This window comes from Lissotriton helveticus, chromosome 1_1 (genome assembly GCF_964261635.1).
Source record: "Lissotriton helveticus chromosome 1_1, aLisHel1.1, whole genome shotgun sequence".
Classification (NCBI taxonomy): Eukaryota; Metazoa; Chordata; class Amphibia; order Caudata; family Salamandridae; genus Lissotriton; species Lissotriton helveticus.
The window spans coordinates 1,896,983,566-1,897,004,352 of record NC_136057.1 but is presented as its reverse complement, the minus strand read 5'-3'; the positions used below and the strand labels follow the sequence as shown (position 1 = coordinate 1,897,004,352).

Genomic DNA, 20,787 nt, shown 5'->3' with positions numbered 1-20,787 from the left:
TTCGGGCTAGGGTCAAAATGTCTGTTTGCTGCATGCCCGCTGAGGCTGGAGTGACGTGTATGATGACTGCGTTGTCGTGGTGAGAGTCTTCATCAGCAGGAGTATACGCCACTTCTTCTTCAGCGTCATCATCACACTCCATAACTCTGAGACTTTCGGGGACCTTCCTTTTACGCTTTGCTACCTTTGTCAGATCATGGTGTGCCTCACTCTCAGGCAGCACTGGTGGTTCCCAATTTTCATCCATATCATCAGAAAGAAGGGGGCTTGAAGAAGTAGACACCATCTTTGATCTTTTCCTTGTTGGGTATCTGGAAGGCAATGAATCATCAGGAGGAGTGGCCTCCTCATGTGATACCTCGGCTTGAATGTCGATTTCCTGATGTGCCCCTACTTCGGGAGGAACAACTATTGTGGGCACTTGTGCCGCTCCATGCACCTCTGCTTGCGCATCTCCTTGCGCTGCCTCTCCTTCCACATGTACTTGGGCTTGTACTACTTGCACAGGTGGTTGTTGTTGTGGCTGTGTTTGTTGAACACTCGTCAGATGAGTTACAACAACCTGTGTTGATTGAGGGACATTGCTGCTACTTTCTTGCGATGAGCCAACATCACTGGTCGATGGTGATTGAACAACTATACTGGCGGCCTCTAAAGCACTCAAGGGCTTGGACCTAAGTTGGCGTGGTGGTGGTGGCACTGAGCCCAATGGAGCGGGGGTGCGGCTCCCGGCAGCTTGGTCCCCAGCAGACCCCGCTGCTGCTGCAGGAGCACTTTTTTTTCTTCCCAAAAAATGTGGCGGTCGGCACACCAGTCTCCTTGGTATGTGGCGCCACTTGCTTCTTCTGCTCCTTACTGCCAACTTTCTTGCTAGAGGAGCTACGGGGAACTTTTTTTGGGGCCATCTTCTTCAGAGGTCAGAACAGCAGGCCGCAGTTGCACGAGGTGTCTTGCCTGTGGCCACACGTGACGTCGCGTGATGTTATGCTGCACACACACCGCTGCAGGACTTCTTCCTGGCACTGGTGGTTCTCTTGTGCACCTAAAAGCAATGGAAGACAGAGGAACATCAGTTATACACCCCTAAAAGTCGAAAAACACATAAAAATCAGCTCAATCCCATGCCATCCATGCCCTCAATGATGTTTAAATTCAAGAAGACACCCCACAGAAAGACTAGGCCCATGCACCACTCACTACCCCTGGGCACAATGGATGAAAGCTAGGCAAAATGGGTGCAGGCCTCAGAACACTGCCTGTCTTCAAAATGGCCCCTTGCACCCCAAGCACATGGCCAGGGCCTGCCTGTACCAGCACTCAAAATGGCCACCACCCACATGGCCAGTCCCCATCAACAGTACACCCCAAAAAAACGAAAAACACAAAAAAATCACCACAATCCAATGCCATCCATGCACTCCATGATGTTTACATTAAAGAGACCCCACAGACAGACTCAGTCAATGCACCACTCACTACCCCTGGGCAAAAGGCCTCAACAGCAGCCCCAAAAATCGAAAAACACACAAACATCAGCACAATCCCAGGCCATCCATGCCCTCAATGATGTTTAAATTCAAGAAGACACCCCACAGAAAGACTAGGCCGATGCACCACTCACTACCCCTGGGCATAATGGATGAAAGCTAGGCAAAATGGGTGCAGGCCTCAGAACACTGCCTGTCTTCAAAATGGCCCCTTGCACCCCAAGCACATTGCCAGGGCCTGCCTGTACCAGCACTCAAAATGGCCACCACCCACATGGCTAGTCCCCATCAACAGTACACCCCAAAAAAACGAAAAACACACAAAAATCACCACAATCCAATGCCATCCATGATGTTTACATTAAAGAGACCCCACAGACAGACTCAGTCCATGCACCACTTATTACCCCTGGGCAAAAGTCCCCAACAGCAGCCCAGAAAATCGAAAAAACCCACAAAATTCAGCACAATCCCATGCCATCCATGCCCTCAATGATGTTTAAATTCAAGAAGACACCCCACAGAAAGACTAGGCCCATGCACCACTCACTACCCCTGGGTATAATGGATGAAAGCTAGGCAAAATGGGTGCAGGCCTCAGAACACTGCCTGTCTTCAAAATGGCCCCTTGCACCCCAAGCACATGGCCAGGGCCTGCCTGTACCAGCACTCAAAATGTCCACCACCCACATGGCCAGTCCCCATCAACAGTACACCCCAAAAAAACGAAAAACACACAAAAATCTCCACAATCCAATGCCATCCATGCCCTCCATGATGTTTACATTAAAGAGACCCCACAGACAGACTCAGTCCATGCACCACTCACTACCCCTGGGCAAAAGGCCCCAACAGCAGCCCAGAAAAATAAAAAATAAACACAAAATGCAGCACAATCCCAGGCCATCCATGCCCTCAATGATGTTTAAATTCAACAAAAATGTTGTATCATGCACCCATAACTAACCCTGGTCCTACTGGATACTGTGGCTACCCACAATATATTGTATTTAATGTTCTGAAAAAGTTCCAAAATTGTAGTTGCAGCAACTGTAATGCCCCAAACAAACTTACTTGTGAAAGTTGATTTCTAATCCAAAAGTGATCCAAAGAAAGTCAAAAAGGCCTCAAATCCAAATATCCAGCAGCATCCACAAAAAGTAATCCTTCCAGGTCAAGATCCAAATGAAAGTGACCAGCACATGAAGAAAGCACTGGGAGGAGCCTGCTGGACAGGAACAGGAAGTTGGAGACTGTGGGGCACTTCCTTCCTCCAACCCCCCCCCTCCAAAATGGACTCCTTGCAAAATAAAGTGCAGGCAAATGTCAACCTTAGGAGTTATTCTGATAAAAATCATCATTTTCAGAAGGTTTATGCTGCTTGCTGGTGGATTTCTTGTGCAGAATTACAAATTTTGCAATTTCGCGAGTGCGAGATTGTTGCTGCCCGCCGCATCTACGTGTTCGCAATTGTTTACTCCCGCGATGCGTGATCGCGAGCCTTTATGACGTATTCGCGTTGACAAAATCTCGCTGTGCAAGGTCGCGGACGCGATGACGTAATCGCGGTCGACAAACTCCCGCGGGATCACGCAGCAAGATCCAAAATGGCGCAGCACACGCAAACATGGAGAAAAACAACTTTTCAAACGCTGAATGACGGTAAGTGAACGCCGCGCGCCGCAATATTGTATTTGTCAAGCGCGATCAAGCAAAAAAAAATCCGCTGCATGCGAATTTACGAATTTTTGGCAAATTCGCGAGAGTTCGCGGATCGCGAATTTACCGAAAATCCGCAAATTCCGCGAGCGGAACGGATTTTACGCCCATGCTTACTGAACATGATTATTCCAGCCATTCCTGTTTCTTTATATTCTAGCACACTCACTTTGCCGTTTGACAATTGATGTGTTGTTCAAAATTGTGTTTAAGCGAGTGTTAGATGAAGGTGTGGACCTGACCACTATTAGGGATCCCTTTGTTGGCTGAGCATGAGAAAAGGCGATCATGCAAATACACTAAGCATTGGTCCCAGTAATAGAAGGGGTTAAGTACATATTCATGCAGGGGGTTGTGTGGCACTGACAGCCTCGCCTGGAGGCATGTGACAAGTGGGGCTGGAGAGTAGGTGTGGAAACTGATCACATCACTATGTGTTTCTCCAGTAGCGGTGCAGAAGTTGTTGACCATGTAGGGTCGGACTGGCCTATAGGGCAATGAGGCAGAGCCTCATGGGCTAGTCTGACAGATTAGTGTTTTGGGCAGATTTCTTGCAGTTTTTGGGCTGGTTTATGGCCAGGTGGGCAGTTGGTTCTGTTGATTTCCCCTATATTAAAAAAACACTGCCTACAGCAAGCACAAGTCCATGCAGTCTCCAATACATTGTAAAATAAAATATACAGTTTGTCTTTACAAGTTCAAAACAGGACTGATTTGCAAATGTGGGTCACTTTTTAGGAATCTGATTTGCTAATGGGGACCACTTTTATTTTGGTGCTGGGCCTATTTTTTGTCCCAGTCCGACACTGGCTGTGTAAAATTTACAGCCTCGCGAGGTTTTCCTAGTCGAAATGGTATGTTCTGCCGGTGAAGAATTGAACAGTGCATCAGTGCTTCTAGGAGACGGACTCAGCAGGCTTTAGCAGGTGGAGGTGCTGCTGAGGCATTGGGGTGCCGGCTATGGGACGCCGACACCGCCTGCAGGAAATGCTAGGGGGCTTCAAGTATTCCGGTCATACAGCACTGAAACTCTAAGTAGGAGGAAGTGCAGTGAGTGCGAACCCTGTAGATCTGAAGAGCTTGTCAGTAGCTTCTACTGGGAATTGTGTGATCTGCTGGTTACAGAGAGCTCACGGTCTCAGCATGGACTGCTGCAGGTGCTGCAGCCGAGGTCTTTGAGCCTCAGCAGGAGCTGCTGAAAGGAGTGGAGCTGGAGCAGAATCGATGCTGTAAGAACCCGTAGCAGGTAATACTAAGCTGGCCATCAAAAACTCAACGGCTGAGAGTACGGTGAAGAACTTATGTTGTTTGAGGGCTCATATTGCCAGCACTGGAGGATGTGGTGTTGGATAGTTGCAGTTCCCTACAACGCAAGTGGATGGCACGGAATATTGGATTGCAAATGGTAGCCCTGTATGGGTCTTTGGAGCCAATGGTAGCGCTGAAGGGTATGTGGAGTTCTGGGTGTGGGTGGGCATGAGTGTAACATAAGGGCCACTCCTTTCCAAGAGTGCAGGGGGCTCCTGGACTACTGGCCCTGGGAAGGGGGAGCTCAGCCCACTGTCATCACACTGAAAGTCTATCTAGATGTGACGGGGCCTCAAGTTTCATTGTGGGTGTGGGTAGTTCACATTGTATGTGGAGTGCAGGAGGTGGGAAGTTTGCACTACCAGTGGTACTGCAATGACTCCTAGAAAGGACCACATGCAGGTGTGGGTGATGCTTGCCCCGCAGCACCTGTAGTTTAAGTGAGTGGCCGCTGTAGCGGGCAGCAACCTCCTGCAAATATATTTAGGCCCTGGTACTTATTTTTTCTGTGAAGCTACTCCATTTGTTTTCATTCATAATAGAAAGGCTGTGCTAACTGATTTCATGTCTATGGTAATTTCTTGATTTCTTTTGGTTTATTTTTGTAAAGGGCACGATTGCCAACCTTAGGCATCATATTGCTATGGAAGAAAAGAGCAATGCCAAGTGCAAACAAGTGAAAGAGAAAGATTTAGCAGATTCGATGTGTTTTTAAAGTTTTTTTGAATGCAAGGTGTGAGTGAAAGATCTTAAGATACAAAAGAAGTTAGCTTCAGAGCTGGGGGCAATGAAACCAAAGTGAACTGCTACCCGGCTAGGATTCTTTTAAGTCTGAAACAGAGAAGAGAAGCTGCAGATTTCTAGCTGGGATATATTAAAATAATCATTGGAAAAGAGGAGAATTCTGGACTTAAAAGAAAATCATATGCCAATGATTCTCTGCTTTACCAGAAGCTATTTAACTCTAACTTGTAAGAAATGGTCGAGTTTGCAGGTTATTTGCTTTTCCTACGATGGAGTTCTCTATCCTCTCTGCTTATTTATGCAGGATTCAGATAAGCTCAAATAGGGAATGTTACAATAATCATTTCTAAATAAAACACATGCCGAGACTGTCTGAGCATGAAGATGATGTGGGAAGAATGTCCCTGAAGCCTTAGTGACATGAAACATGGCACAGAGACTATTTAATTTGGGCTTTGAGCAGTGGTGTTGAAACAATTTTCTAAGTGGGGGTGGTGCTATCCATAGTACATTACTAAAGACATAGGAATTGTGAAAAATCCAAGCGTCACACATTGAACAAGGGTAGCAAATTAGTCTTGCATGTGAAGCAGGAGCGCGGTAAGGGCTTGGTATGTAGCCAGCTGTGCATTTTCGAGCATACTGTTGCCAATATATTACTAACACATGGTGTGGTAGCGAAGTGTCATTAACAGACAACACATTTTCCAATGAAATGGCTACTGAATGTGCACAGTCATGCAGTTTTATTGATAAAACTACATAGGACACACACAATTGATAATGTGCAGCGCCTTGAGACCCTAATGTGTGAGTAGTGCGCTTTGCCAACCCTGCTTGATTGATTGAGTGATTGGTGTCTGCGAAAATTAATGACCTGCAAATCACCAAGTAAAGTGTCTTGATTTGTTATGATCGTGTTAAAACCTTTTTTTCCATCACACTTTTTTACAAAAACTGCGCTCAAATGTGCTTTGCTAACTGCTGATAAAGTGTGAAATATTTGTAGAGTTCATCTACTGGTATTCAAATTTTGTTGTGAGTTAGGAAAAATCAGACATCATACATCCTTTCCTTTCTCACTCCCTGTACACCAGTAAGATGGTCACATAGTTGATTTTTACAAAATCCTCTCACTATATGAAATCAAAATTTAAAGGCATCTTTATTGCTCATTGACCTTGTAAACTCCAGCACAATTATTCTGTGGGCGCTGCAGCACCCCCAGCACCACTACTTCCAGCGCCTATGGCTTTGAGGGAAGGCTTTACATCCTCCAGAATTCCTGAGGATGACTTATGGTGCCGGAAAGCGACTTCTCCCATTGCCATGGGCCAAATATTATCTTGCCATCGCTCAATATTGTTAACTACTGGCAAGATCTCACTTTTCTTGGCATTGAGTTTGAGGAAATTCTGCAACATTCATGTCTAAACTCCATGCAAGCAGGTTCTAGCTAGTACAGAAAATAGGCCTGGGCGTCAAAATAAAGGTGGCCCTATTTAGCGAATCAGATCACTAAAAAAGGTGCCTGTATTTGCAGTTTGAACTTATAAAGATATCTGTATATGTGTTTTGCAAGGTATGGGAGGTGGTATGCATTTTTGCTTACTACGGGCAATGTTTGTGCTAATATCAGGGAATTTAACTTAAAACCAGCCCATAAGACCATAAAACAGGACCTTAAACAGTCAAAACAATGACCCGCACACTGACCTATCTTTCGATTTTAAACTTTTTTTATTGGGGTTTATTTTGAGATACAAAAAGTACGAAATTATAAAACAATGATACAGTACAGCACAACGCAAACTTAGTGGAGAACATAATGTAAGGTATCAAATTATGTATACAGAGAACAAGGCCCCTAAGAAATTAAACAAAACTATAAGGGGGAAAGACAAGCCAAAGGGGAAGCAGGAATTTGTCTACGCTTGCCTATTGAACAGGGGCCGGTCCATTGGTAATAGTCTAGATTACCGTTGGCACATTAACAATGGGGTTTGGTAGGTATTTGTGAAAGTCGTGAGCATTGGAATGAGATCTTGATTATTAACTCCTTGGCTGCTGCCGTCGGCCAACGGTCGTCACATGCACTACCTTGGTAGTGCTGCGAACGTCCGTTGGCCGACGGTGCCCCACCCGTTTTTCGAACGTTCAGCACTGGAGCTGAACGTTCGACGCAGGTAAGGTGTTCAGGTAATGGTGTGTAAACATAGGCAGAGGTATAGACAATTATGGTAGAGGATTAAGCACCAATACGTGCACAGCAGTACTCTTATGATATGAATAAGCTGAGCCGGGACCTGATATAGACACGCGGTGCAAGGGGACTTGCAATAGGTGAGGTAGAGATGAGCACGATATAGGTCCAGAGGGATGCATACAGTTTATGAGGATTAAAGTTCTTCTCAAAGATTTGATTTTGGAGGAGTGTAAAGCACGGTTGAGTCTAAGAAGATTTTTTCGTGGTGAAATAATTGACACTGACCTATCGTTCTAGCACACCTGGTACTATGGGCTCATGCGCCCCAGGATGCAAGCTGTTAGATTAATTGAGGATTTAGGTGCATGGTGGTCTAGTCGCAAGGTAAGTTGTGAGCTAGCTGCAAAAGAGACAGCCAAAAAGCCAACAGGCCTAATCAGCAGGATCAGTGGACGCATGTAGATGCTAGATAGAATTGGGGAGAGGGAAGAGCCCTGTGGAGCTTTGTATTGAAAACAAACCATGTTGTGTTATATATCCAATGCTGACATTATTGGACATTGCAAACTGACATACATTTACACCAACAACCCAAATAGGTATGGCCACTTATATTATGTAACATTATTCACCCCTAATCGAGTTACAAACACAATGCTGCAGCCATAAACATAAATCTAGCCTGAAGTAGAGACTGGGCATTGCTGGGGTGTTTTATGAGAGTTATTCCTAGAACTGTAATGGAACCATTGTTGGTAACAGATGGATTATTTGTGAACATTGCCTAGAGTACTCTTCCCAGTTCTGTGGCCATTGCTGTGAAGGAAGAATATACATTTCAAGCAGCCCAAAGAAGGGCTATGAATATAGCACAAGGTCAACATCTGGTATTTAGAGAACAGCTGTGGAAGGACTTAAGATTAGATCACCCGCGCGAGAGGAGGGTGATGGGCAATATCTTAGAGACATTAAAATATCTCTGTAGTGTAAATACAGTAGAGGAGTTGTGAATATTTCAGCAGATGTGTGGTTCTACAAGAAGAAGATGAGGTAAATCTGCCACGTCCCAGATGTAAAATAATAGGATCTTCAGTAGCAGCAATAAGAGAATTAGAAAGCATTAGTGCCAGACATAACTGAATCATCATAGTGTAAAAGTAAAGACAGAACCAGTCGCTGAGTGGAGGTTTACTTTGCTGCAGCAGTAAGGATATATAGGCAAACAAAAGTTTGGGGTATGGAGTGCGGGACGCGAAGCCTCTAGTGGGTCATGAGGTCCCTCTCCTCTCTCAACTATGGTAATAAATACCATATTGCTCAATGTGGATCTGACTATATGGTTTATTCCATACTGTTCTTCCATGGCTATTAGATATAAACAAAATGATTTAATCAGAACAAGGATGCAAGAGCTAAAACCCATGCTTTGGGTCAAAATCACACTGGCTAGAGCCTGTGACTGTTAGCTAAATTGTTTACTGTGTAAAGCCGCTGTAACCTGTGAGACAAAAAGCAGTGATCTCTCCTGTCAGTTAAGCTCTACTGTCGTAAGAACAGCTCATTTGACCTTTGCACTGCAGAATGAAATGTAGCAATAAGTGTGTGAACGTGCACTAGTACACCAGCCTTGCAAGCATGTGGTATTGGTTCTGTTCCAATTATACTAGAATAATTACAGGTGAAATTGTCCATGTCACAGTACATAGAATGAACTGCTGAAATGTATTTGTAGACTGTGCAAACAAAATTAAAAAACATGTCACTTGCAAATGAACTATGTAGAAAAAATATGAAAGAACATATTAAACACGATTTCATTGACATTTTCACATATGTAATTATTCGAGTATGATTGGAACAGGACCAACTGCTCTTAGTAGTTATACTGAAGAAATACAGGTCAAGTGGGTACACTTTCTTTCTCTTTTGTTGTTTTTCCCCCTGTACCCAGACCTTGAAGTATCGTGTGAGGGGATTACCTTTATATATTTGATTTAACATGTGGTTTTGGGCAACATCTATTTTCACAGGCATTTCATAAGTACCAGTATTCTATGAATTGTTAATGTTACTTAATCACGTCCTAACCTTGTATTCGGCACAGTGTGTTTGGGATAACCATTCTGTAGAGCAATGAAAAAAAGCCAGCTAGACAATTTAGGATGTTCAATGTACCTTCTCTCTTTCAGCTGCTCCTGTCTTTACACAGGAACCAAGTGATGTATCGATGGACATTGGCTCCAATGTGACTCTCCCATGCAATGCTCAGGGGCATCCGGAACCCAAGATTAAATGGAGACGATTGGACAACAGCTCCCTCTTCTCAAGGCCCTTCGCTGTCAGCTTCATCAGTCAACAGAGAACTGGCTCCCTCTTCATAAAGAGTATGTAACAAGTAGCTCTATTTAGTGCAGCTTAACATCCCATTAATTTATAAATCGGGTTAGAGCCTTATTATGAAGTCACTGGCAATTATAACTAGTTTGAGGAAACTCAACATACCTGTTACTGCAGTTGTTGAAAGCAGCCGCTGTCCCTGGGTGAAAATCTGGAGAGAAATGACAAATTACCAGTGGAATGGGACTTTGAATTGGCCCGGTACTTTCTCATTTCCAAGGGGATCCTTAGAGCCACACTTATAATCGCAGTTAACATTACTTCCGGTATGAAAATTCCGAAGGGTGGTTACTGGCCTCACGATGGGGACCCCGTGTTCAGATGAAGAATGTAAAGTTATCAGACAGGCTTTTTAAAGTTCCACCGGGCCCCCAGCTATCATCCAAATGCCATATAAGTACACACAAATCTTGGCACACTCTTATAGTGACACAGATCTGTAAGATGGGACATGCTCTTTAGCTCTCATATCAGAATTTAAGTGACCCTAAAATTAGATTATTGCGACTTCGACCAAGAAGGTCTAAGTCAAAAAATGATGGACTAAATTGTGGCTCAAGCAATCACCCAGGGCTCAGACTAATTCAAGCATTCCTTCAATCACTTCGGTGTTTGTTACCTGTTTACTAAAACACCTCAAAGACTTTACTTGAGGCTCCTGTGAGTCAGGTAAAGGCCCTTAAAAAGTGGTTGGTAAATACACAGTGCCATAGAGTTATTGCATATGGTTGGGACCATGACAAATCCTTGAAGTAGGTTCCACATACTTGCAGCAGTTCCTGGATGCACCTCTTGAATCATTCACAGTCACTGCTGTACTAGGCTACAGAATCAAGAGGTCCCAAGGCATCCGCATTTAGTCAAACACCACTGCCTCCTCAGTCTCAAGGTACCATAGAACTATGAAAGAACAGACTCCCTTGAGCATCTCATTCTGTTGAAAGTATCGCAGAACAAGGGACAAATGGATGAAAACTCAACTGAGCACTGCTGTCATGCAGAGGAAGCAGCTTCAATAGATAAAATACCATATTCACATTTGATAATATTTTCTTTCCAGGGGTAAATAAATATTGCCAGAGTTATCATGGTGAAAGTTCCTATGTGTACTTTCAGTACCCTGGAAGAAACTAGAGGGTACAGCATAACATTTATAGGTATCACACAAATCACTGGTACCTTAAAAATGCATTTTCTTTGAACATCCTGCAATTCTTTATCTGTTTGAAGCTGTTGGCAGTTCAACATCTAATGAAAACAAAATGTGTGTTAAAGACATGGGAAGATATCATGATATCACGGAGCTTGAGGGATTATTTTGTGGAGAACATAAACTTATTTGGACAGCCTGGTAAATAGCTACCCTGAAACCTTACACGATTGTGCCTTTTCTTATATCTTACACGACTTTGGGGTGTCCATTTTGTGGACAAGCTACCTCAATCTGCAAAAGAAAAGTAAAAACAATATGGAGTACATTTTAGGGACAAGCCCACACGTATACAAACATAAAAAAGTAAATAATCTACCAATCAAAGCCCATAAATGAAAATGAGATGACATGTTCCACTGCGTCCTCTTTATGGGCATTGGAGTAAATGCAATTACAAGCAAAAGTAGGAAAATGTTGCATTTTTATCAATTTGTGTACTCAAATATGGTAAATTAGCACTATTATGAGAATGCGCAAAACCTCATTATTATTGTTCTTTATATTGCTGACACTCAAAGTGATAGAAACATTACTTTTGTTTTAAGAGTTGTGTTTAAATAGTCTGTAAATGGAAATTGTGAGATAGCTTAGCAGGTTTCCATTTACTTTGTGTTATCTGTCGCGCGTAAAGCCTTCTTTCCAAGATGGCTTAAGCATTCTCTAAATCGTCTCTGCCACATGCTTTAAAAATGCAGTTCAAACATTGATGGAATGATACACCAAATAGCTAATAAAGGCAGGGCAGTGACAAATGTTTTCCCCTTTGAAGCCAACTCAATCTATAATTTAAGAAGAGTAGTATCATCAAAAGAGCTCTGGCAGATAGCTGTGCTGTCAACCCAGACTTAAAAATGCCAGTATGTTCAGATGCCAAATAGAAACCTTATAGAGCCCTCTTGTCGCTCTAAGTTACTTACTGTTCAACTGCTCTACATTCTTCTACCTGAGTACCTCAATATGTTCAGATACCAACCAATGCACTCATTTTTCAGTAAATTAATGTTTAAAGGATGTACATTATCCTGCAGAATCACTAATATCTGTAATCATCTAGAAGATCATCTCTGTGCTGTGGAAAGCTTTTTTGGCTTCCGCAAAAACACACCTCAGACAGGCTTCTGGTATTTAAATCTACAGAAGGACGCATAGTCAACCTGTCTGGGAACAATCTTTATAGAGCACTTATCTAGAATGAAGCTAGTGCTGCATGTGAAAATGTATGAGTGCCCTAAATATTATCATAATATAGCCAATCTATGTATGTATTGGAACATTTTTTTACAAATAATTGAGTAAAAATAGTATGGATACAAAAAAATAAAATGTCTCTGTTAAGCAGGTTCTGCCCAGTGGCTCATTATGCTGCTATTTTTTCTTAAACTAGATACCTAATTTTTAAAATAAAAGTTTGTATTGTTAGCCAAAAAAGTAAATAAGGGAAGCAGCTTTAGGTCACTGTGCACTGTTAACATGATTCACGTAAATTTGCTTCTTGTGTTTTTCAGACTTGTGGGCTGGAGACGAGGGAACATACATCTGCGAAGCTGAAAACCAGTTTGGAAAGATCCAGTCGCAGGGCACAGTTACGGTGACAGGAATTGGTAAGGTCATTCAGACAATATTATTTAAAGAACATCTAATAAAGTTCATTATGGCATATGCCCCATTTCATGATCATTTATGCACATAAACATGGCGGCTTAATATAAAGGCTGAAGGGGGTGTGCCACGTTTTGCTTATTTTATGGTTCTGAAATATACTAGTTTTTACTAACTCAATTGTCTTTTTTATTTGATAAAATGTAATGTATTACTTTCTTTACTTCTATCATTGAAGTTGTCCAGTCACAGGTTTTTGCTAAACAACAGTGCTATATGATTATTACTGATGGGACTTGGCAACTGCTCCTGATTGACTGAATGTTTTACTAGTATTATGTCGCTGTTGGAAAATGCCCTGATTCTTGCTTGCACTTTCCTCCTTTAGACTAAGAACCAATATCATGTTCCTTTTGGAATTTGCATTGCTCTTATTGGTTGTTTACATCGAAGACCCACAGTATTGCTCTTGGTGGACATAATTCTGATTAGAGATTGGTGTAAAAATTAGGCAAAGTCTAACCTTTTATTAAAATTGCTTATTTAGCGAAATTGGGCTACAAAAACCGCCAAAAATTTGACCCGGAGGTTAATCACAAAAAATGACAGATATCTGCTTTCATCTTTCTGGCAAAATATGGTCCGGTGAAACCACACAAACCGCATTACCTGGGCAGTTTGCAGTGTGTTGTGCATTGCAGCCTGCATGGAGAACATGCCCACCCCTCCAGCCCTTGGACGAGCGCCGTGTCACGGAGCTCAGAGGAATCGCGTGGAGCGTTATGATTGGCTTTGGGGTGGGACCCTGGCTTCCTGTACACCCTCCACCCACTCCCCCACCAGTGTGCCATGCACGCCCAAACTAGTGTAAGAGATAGTGAGGACAGAGAGATGGGGTGAAAGAAAGGGTACAGAACAATTGAACCAGAAAAGAAAACTGATATATGGAGAGTGAATTGAAGAGCAGTGTTATTGAGTTAAAGAGAATATATCAAAGAACTAGAGTGAAATAAGAATTTAATTAGAGCAAAGAAGAGGATTACGTGCACAAGCAGAAAAAGGCAGTGATGGCATGTTTAGGAAGCTAGCTCTTAATGTAGTTGACCAAAAACAGGTACACTGTGTACAGAGACCAGGCAAATACCATTTGTCTTGCAGAGGCAAAAATTATATCCCAAAAGCTCTCTTTTGTGGTATTGTGTACGCAAGCAGTTAGGCATATCAGGGTAGTGCTAAGCAATTGTTGACACACACAGGCAATAAATGAGATACACATTCAAGAATAAATCTGAGTCCAACTTAGAAAAATAAGTCGCATTTTTGTATACGCTTTGATACCAAGAATTTCAATAGCAAGCAAGTACTTTTTACGATATTGATTTTAGTAGGTAAGTAACATGTTCACTTAAATGCATCTTCATGCACAATGCTTTCCTAGAGGAGAAAAAGCATGTGTAGCAGACAGTTAATTGCGTACAGTTTTGGGATCTCCTTCGGGTCTTAGGGTTGTAGAGGACCAAGGTCCAAAGTACTACCACCGAATTCTCATAACCTGTCCTGGGCATGCAGGTGCAGAGGTGCTGGTCGCATTAATATCTGTGTGCGCTACACCAGGAAAAGGGAAGGGGGAGGCCACATAGAAACAGGCTGCAGAGGGGGACAGGTCCGGAAGCTCCCAGTGGGGTGCTTGGGGGTTTGGGTCGCGAAAGCCTTGGGGACAAGGTGGCACAGTCGGTTCATTGGTACCCAGGCTGGGGAACTCAGGTGCAAAGTGGACAGGTCAGCTGGGCTCTGTGCACATTGGAACTTGCTGGTTGAGGGTGCAAAATCAGGACAGGTGGGCCACTCTTGAAGTGGGTCTCTATGGTGCTGATATCCCACAATGGCTGCTTTGTCTTGGAGGCGCCTGAAACCCTGCTGGACTCTCATGGTCTCTGTTTGCTGCAAGGGGTCCGTTACCCTGTGTATTGGGCCTCTGTTGCTCTGGTCCGTCCTGGAGTCCTCTCATTTGGTGAGGGGACAGATCTGACCACCAGGAGCACAGGGTCCTCTTCCTGGGTGGCTGCTGCATTGGGTTTGCTGGGGAGCAGCAACACAGTAAACCAAACTTAGCTTTTCGGTGCCTGCAGACTGCAGCAGGGTGGCTCCTCTGCCCCAAGGGAGATTGCTTGGTGGTTAGTGAAGTGCTGGATGTCTCTCATTGTTCCTGGAAGCCGGTCAGCTGCAGGACAATATGCTAGGTTGCGACTGTCAAGACTTAGCGCGGCAGGCAGGGTTGGGCTCCAATCCTCACAGCAGTCTTCAGTTCCCACTTTTTCTTGTGTCTCATGGTGTCCTTCTGTATTCCTGAGGATCTCATGGGTCAAGACCCCTGGGGGGTTCCCTAGTCCCTACTTGCAGCCTCTTTGTTACCGAACCATTCTCCCTTTGAAGTGAATGGGACACCCGATGCCGTGACACGCTCCAGAGCCTCCCGAGATGACCTGTTAGTGTGGCCTTGGACCTTGCTCCATACTCACCTTAAGTCCTGAAGAACCATCCTGTAAATCGTTGCTAAGTGCCCAAATGCAATACATGTTTTTCTTTCATAGGATAACATCACCGATCCAGAAATTGCAGTGTCCATTTTGAAAATTTTAAAAATTTGTAACTCGAAAAGTACTTACTTCAAATAAGCTTGGAATCTAAATTTATATAAAAGCATGTGTTATTTTAATAAATTGGTGTTCGATTTCTTTATTGAGTGTGGTCACACTTTGTGTGCGTAATAAATGCTTAGCACTGTCATCTGATATGCCAAACTGCTCGCCCACACTACCACAAAAGGGAGTATTTAGAGTATCATTTGTGCCTCTGTAATTCCTTTGGGGTTTGCCTTGACTTTTTACCTCTTTTTGTTCCACTATATAAAAAAAAAACAGCTTCCTACATTGGTGGTAGAGTGGCGGTGTCCAAAACTTTTCATTTACTGTACCACTCTGTCAGTATAGTGATTCCACTATAGAATCCACAATAACTTTATTTGCCCAAAATATTTTTCTAATTTTTTATTTTTCAAAATTTCTAATCTGGTGGGTTAGGGCCTTGGTTAAGTCCCCCAGTCCTTATTGTTTAGACTTGTATAAAATATCCTAGACAGTTAGGCCTATGAAAAGTAGTCTGGTAGATTTCTCTAACTTACTAAAAAGGTCCCAACTGTTCTAAAACCACGTCTGAGACAGAGGGTAGTTCCCAGAGGCTCAACCTGGGTCCTCACAAAAACCTTAATATGCCCAAACTTAAGGAACTATGCAAAGCATGGAATCATGCCGTGGGGTCTAGACCTACAAACCTCACCTGTAGAACCTGCTTGCTGGGAATGATAGGACCATGGCTAGGGAAGAAAATACTGAAAATGCAGAAGAAGGAAATACTAAGGAGGATGCCTCCAATGCACCTATTGACAGTACCTCTACTGGGAGTTGTTCTGGTAGCACCCTAGATGAATTTGATGAGAAAGGTGCAGATCATCAAAAACTAGCTAAGAGACTAGTTCTAGAGGTCAAACTATTGGCCATAGAAAAAGAAAGAATTGAGATGGGCCTAATTCCCATCTCCGGTACAGCAACAACTTAAATACGGAGAGAGAGGTATTGTCCCCAAATATGTAGACAGTGACAATATAACCAAGTGGTTCACAGCCTTTGAGAATGCTTGTAGAATGAGGAGGTTACACAAGAAACCCTGGGGGTCTCTACTCTGGGAGCTGTTATCAGGTAAGTGCAGGGATAGACTCCTGACACAGAGTGAGACAGAGGCTGTGTGCTATGATCTCATGAAGGATACCCTGATTGAGGGTTTTGGACTCACCACTGAGGATTTCTGGATTAGGTTCAGGTAGACTTAAGACTCAGAAAACCTTGATTCAGACCTGAGTAGATTTTGTGGACTGCTCAGTCAAAACAGTAGATGGCTGGCTTAAACGTAACAAGCTGCAGGACTATGAAGGGTTATACAATTTGATTATGAGGGAGCACATATTAGCAAACTGTACATCAGAAAAGTTACATCAGCATCTAGTAGATACATCGCTTTCTAATGCGAGAAAGCTGAGGAGTAAGTTAGGACTAGAATTCCCGAAAAGCAACACAGGGGAAATTCCAAGAAAGGGGGCCAGGCACACCGAAAGGAAAAGAAGGCGGCGGTAAGTCCTACAAAGAGGTTTCTCCAGAGACGCAGGCCCCTAAATAGATGAATAGTACATCCCACCCCACCTCTAGTGCTAAACAGAGTAGTGGGGACCCTAAGCTTAAAATAGTCATGAACTGTAGGCCCTCTTTTGATTGTCAGCAGGTTGGGCACTACAGAGGGGAATTAGCTTGACCCAAGAAAAAAGTAGACACTGGGCTTGTCAGTGGAGCCTGTGAAGATTGCTCTTCAGATGAAGACATCCTTTTAGCTATAAACTGGGAAGTTGAGCTAGAAGGTGAGTTTGTGGTTCCAGAAGAGAGCAAATAATTCCATCCCCTTGAGGTAAATGGAAACCCAGTCACTGCCCTGAGGGATACCTGTGCCAGCCATACCATGGTGCATGGCAGGGTGGTTTCCTCAGAGCATTATATCCCAGGTAAGACTAGGAGAGTAAGGATTGTCCCAGGGGAGGATACTGTTAGGCCTCTGGCCATAGTGCTCCTAAAGATAGCTGGGTCCCTTAGTTGTCAGAGGGTGGTAGTCAATTCAGACCTCCCCCTTGATTGTCTCTTTGGAAATGACCTCTCAGAGGTTGGGATGGGCCCAAAAGAAGGCACTGGTCCAGTGACAGACCTCTCCCAAGGATTGTGGAGGTGATGAACCTGCTGTTAGTACAAGTAGGCCCAAAAGGAAAAGAAGAAGGAAAAGGTATAGGAAAGAAGGGCAACATTTAGCCAAAGCTTCAGTGAGCTGAGGAAAACCTGCTCCTGCTGGAGAGAACTCTATAGTTGGAACTGGTGACGCTCCACAAGAATTCCTGACTAGTCAGGCAGCTGTTAAACATGAGATGGTGGTTCCTTAGCTAACAGAAGAGAACGTGGAAAGAGGGTGTTTGCTACAGAATGGAGTAACCTCCCACTCTAAAAACGTAGTAGGACCCCCTGAACCCAAAGAAGCCTGTGTGTTAGCTCATCCACCTGTCAGTGGAGAGCTAAAGGTGTGGTTATGGCTACTGACAGTCATCAGTGACCTCTGCTGGGTGCTATTGCAAGTGAGCAGGGAAGCCATCTTAAGGTTTGTACTGAACACTGGTCAAAATAAGTCCCCCAACTACATAATGGCTTCACTGAAACATATGCTGTTTGGCATCTAACACCTCATATTAATTAACCCACACTGGTTCTAGTGATGGATTTATTAATACTTGCACTCAGAGGGCACCTTAGAGGTGCCACCTGAAAACCTACCAACTACTTGTGTGCTGACACACTGGTTTTAGCCAGCAAGCCATCACAGAAGAATTTCTAACTTCCAGGGTTGAGGACTTTTGCTCTCGGGAGGTCAGGAACAAAAGCATGCTCGAGCAGACGGTGCTTACACTCCCTCTCACTGGATGACCAGCGTAATATCATTCTAAAACAGGGAGCTTCCAAGAGGCCACACCCTTTGGTAAGCAAATCTGTCTTTCCTCACAGGCAAGGAAACTGACCCCCCTGCCCTGAGCCATCTAGCACCAGGACAGGCAGAACAATCAGCTAAGCAGGAGGCATGCTGCACTGCCAGCTGGACACACCCCTAGGGTGACCAAATCTGAAGTGATTACCAAATGAACTATTTTCTGTGTGGTGGAATTAGAAATTCTGGAATAGGGTGATGCCCACTCCCTAAAGGAAGGGGTTAGCTAAGGGGTGTAGTGACCCTAGGGGTAAGTAACCCTTTGGCTACTACCTCTCACTCCCCTTAACACTCAATAATTGAGTATTTATCTATGGCCAAAGAGGAAGACTGCTGACCTGAGAAGCGAGGAGGACGTCTGACTTAGCGCTAACCCTTCTGTCCTGCCTGCTGCACCCGACCCTCGTGGAGCAACTGATTCATCCTGCTACTGTGCAGACCTCAAGAAATGCGGAGGGCTGCCAGTGCTTTACAAATTACCAAATAAACTCCCATGGAGTAGAAGAACTACTCCCCTGCAGCTGCAGGTACCAAAGAGCAAGACCTGGTACACTGACCTGCCGCCTACAGGGGCCACTGACACAGCAGCCACCCAGTAAGAGGTAACAGTGCTCCTACTGATCAGATCCACCCTTTCTCCAGGTGTGGGGACACCAGGGCTCAAAAGAGCCACACAGTATCAATCCCTGGGGTATTGGACCTCTGCAGCAGCCAAGGCTTGTTTTGCCCAGACCAGATGCCAACACCGAGGAAGACCGGCCTGCACATTATGGGACTTCAGAGACAGTGAGACCCACATCAAGAGTGGCCCACCTGTCCTGTTTGTCCCTCTTTAGCAGAAACAGAGACCAAGAGTGAGTCTGTGACCGCCACCACCCGGCTCCTCAAAGCCCCTATACACCTGCGCACCAGAGCCCAAGTCCAAGGGACGTGATGGTGCAAATGGGGTCCGCAGACCCACAAGAGCTAAGCCCTTCCTTGGGTATGCCCAGACTGGACTTTCCGTCGCCGCCTGCAACCTTTTTATGCAGCCCCCTCCAACTGCGAGAAACTCCATCACCAGATCCGACGCCAAAAGACACTACTGCCCAGGAGCATAACACAGGCCCCCGCAGCCTCCACGGTGCGGGGGGGTCCCCAAGCTCCAGAGGGCCCCCTCAGCACAATACTCTGGCCGGAGAGCTCCTGATTGAGCCCAGAGAGGGCCCCTCCACGTAACTTGCAGGGAGGCCCCCTCAAGTTTAATTACGCCAGTGCCACTGTCCGAGCCCCACAGCCGAAGGAGAAGTGGACCAAGGGTGTCCCTGTGTTCCAGGTAATCTCAAGGGTTGAACCCCCCTGTGGGTTCCCCCGGACTGGTTCCCCAGTCACCGCCTGTAGCCTCTTTATAACCAGACCATGCTCCCTTTGAAGTGAAGGGACACCCAACGCCATGAAACACCTCTGCACCGGATGCCTTGGAGCCTCCTGAAGAGATCTGCTGATGTGGCCTTGGACCTTGCCCCATACTCACCTTAAGTCCTGAAGAACAGTCCCGTAAGTTGCTGCTAAGTGCCCAAATGCAATACATGTTTATCCTCCATAGTATAACATTACCGATACAGAAATTGCAGTGTCCATTTTTTAAAACTGTAAAAACGTGTAACTCAGTAAGTACTGACTCGATTCGATGACCTTGGCATCTAAATTTATATAAAAGTTTTTATAATTTTTATAAACTGGTGTCGGATTCCTTCATTGAGTGCAGTCTCACTACTTTTGTGTGTGTAATACGTGCTGAGCACTACCCTCTGCTATTCCTAACTACTCACCCACACTGCCACAAAAGAGAGCAAATGGGATCTAATTTGTTCCTCTGTAATTCCTTTGGGGTTTGCCTGGACTCTTTACATGATGTACCTCTTTTTGGTCCACTATATAAAGAGCCAGCTTCCTACACCTTCTCTTTTTGATCTGTGGAATCTGAGTTCCTGGTGTCGGGGGTGTCATTCAAATACACAATTTAGGGCCGTTACAGGGAGTGACAGGTAGTAGCCAATGGGCTATTTTTCTTTAGGGTGTCTACACCCTCTATATGATAACTTCCTGTGGGAAGTGGACATAACCCCGGCCCAGAAGGCCGAATTCCACCAAACCCAAGATAATATAATTATAAAAGTCGCAATAAAATCAGTATGCCCACCTTAGGGGTGGTAATCGCCTGGTCGGGTAATACGCCTCCTGACCACCTGTCCTGGTGCCAATTGGGCCTAGGGCAGGGTGGCCTTTTCCCTGTCTGTGGAACCTTGGCTCAGATATCAAAGGTGGCAGAGGCCTTTGGAGCCTCCTGCCTTGATATGCTGATTTACTAAGCCATCCTGCTTGTAGGAGGTATGTAACAGCTCCGACCAGAGCAGGCATTGTTTCCTCCCTCAAAGAGCACGGCTCTCAGCTGCAGGGGGTCAGAAACCTGTCTGTGGTGTCAGGCTGGTCTACACCAGTCAGCCAGC

At 44.6% G+C, this 20,787-nt stretch overlaps 1 protein-coding gene across 1 annotated transcript in view; it reads left to right on the top strand.

Moving 5' to 3' along the window:
- HMCN1 (hemicentin 1) overlaps window positions 1–20,787 on the top strand; it is a 1,257,483-nt gene that overhangs the window by 447,396 nt on the left and 789,300 nt on the right. The window contains exons 16-17 of the mRNA XM_078642741.1: window positions 9,654–9,848; window positions 12,580–12,675. Coding sequence (XP_078498867.1) covers window positions 9,654–9,848; window positions 12,580–12,675 — 291 coding nt within the window. The remainder of the gene's footprint in view (window positions 1–9,653; window positions 9,849–12,579; window positions 12,676–20,787) is intronic.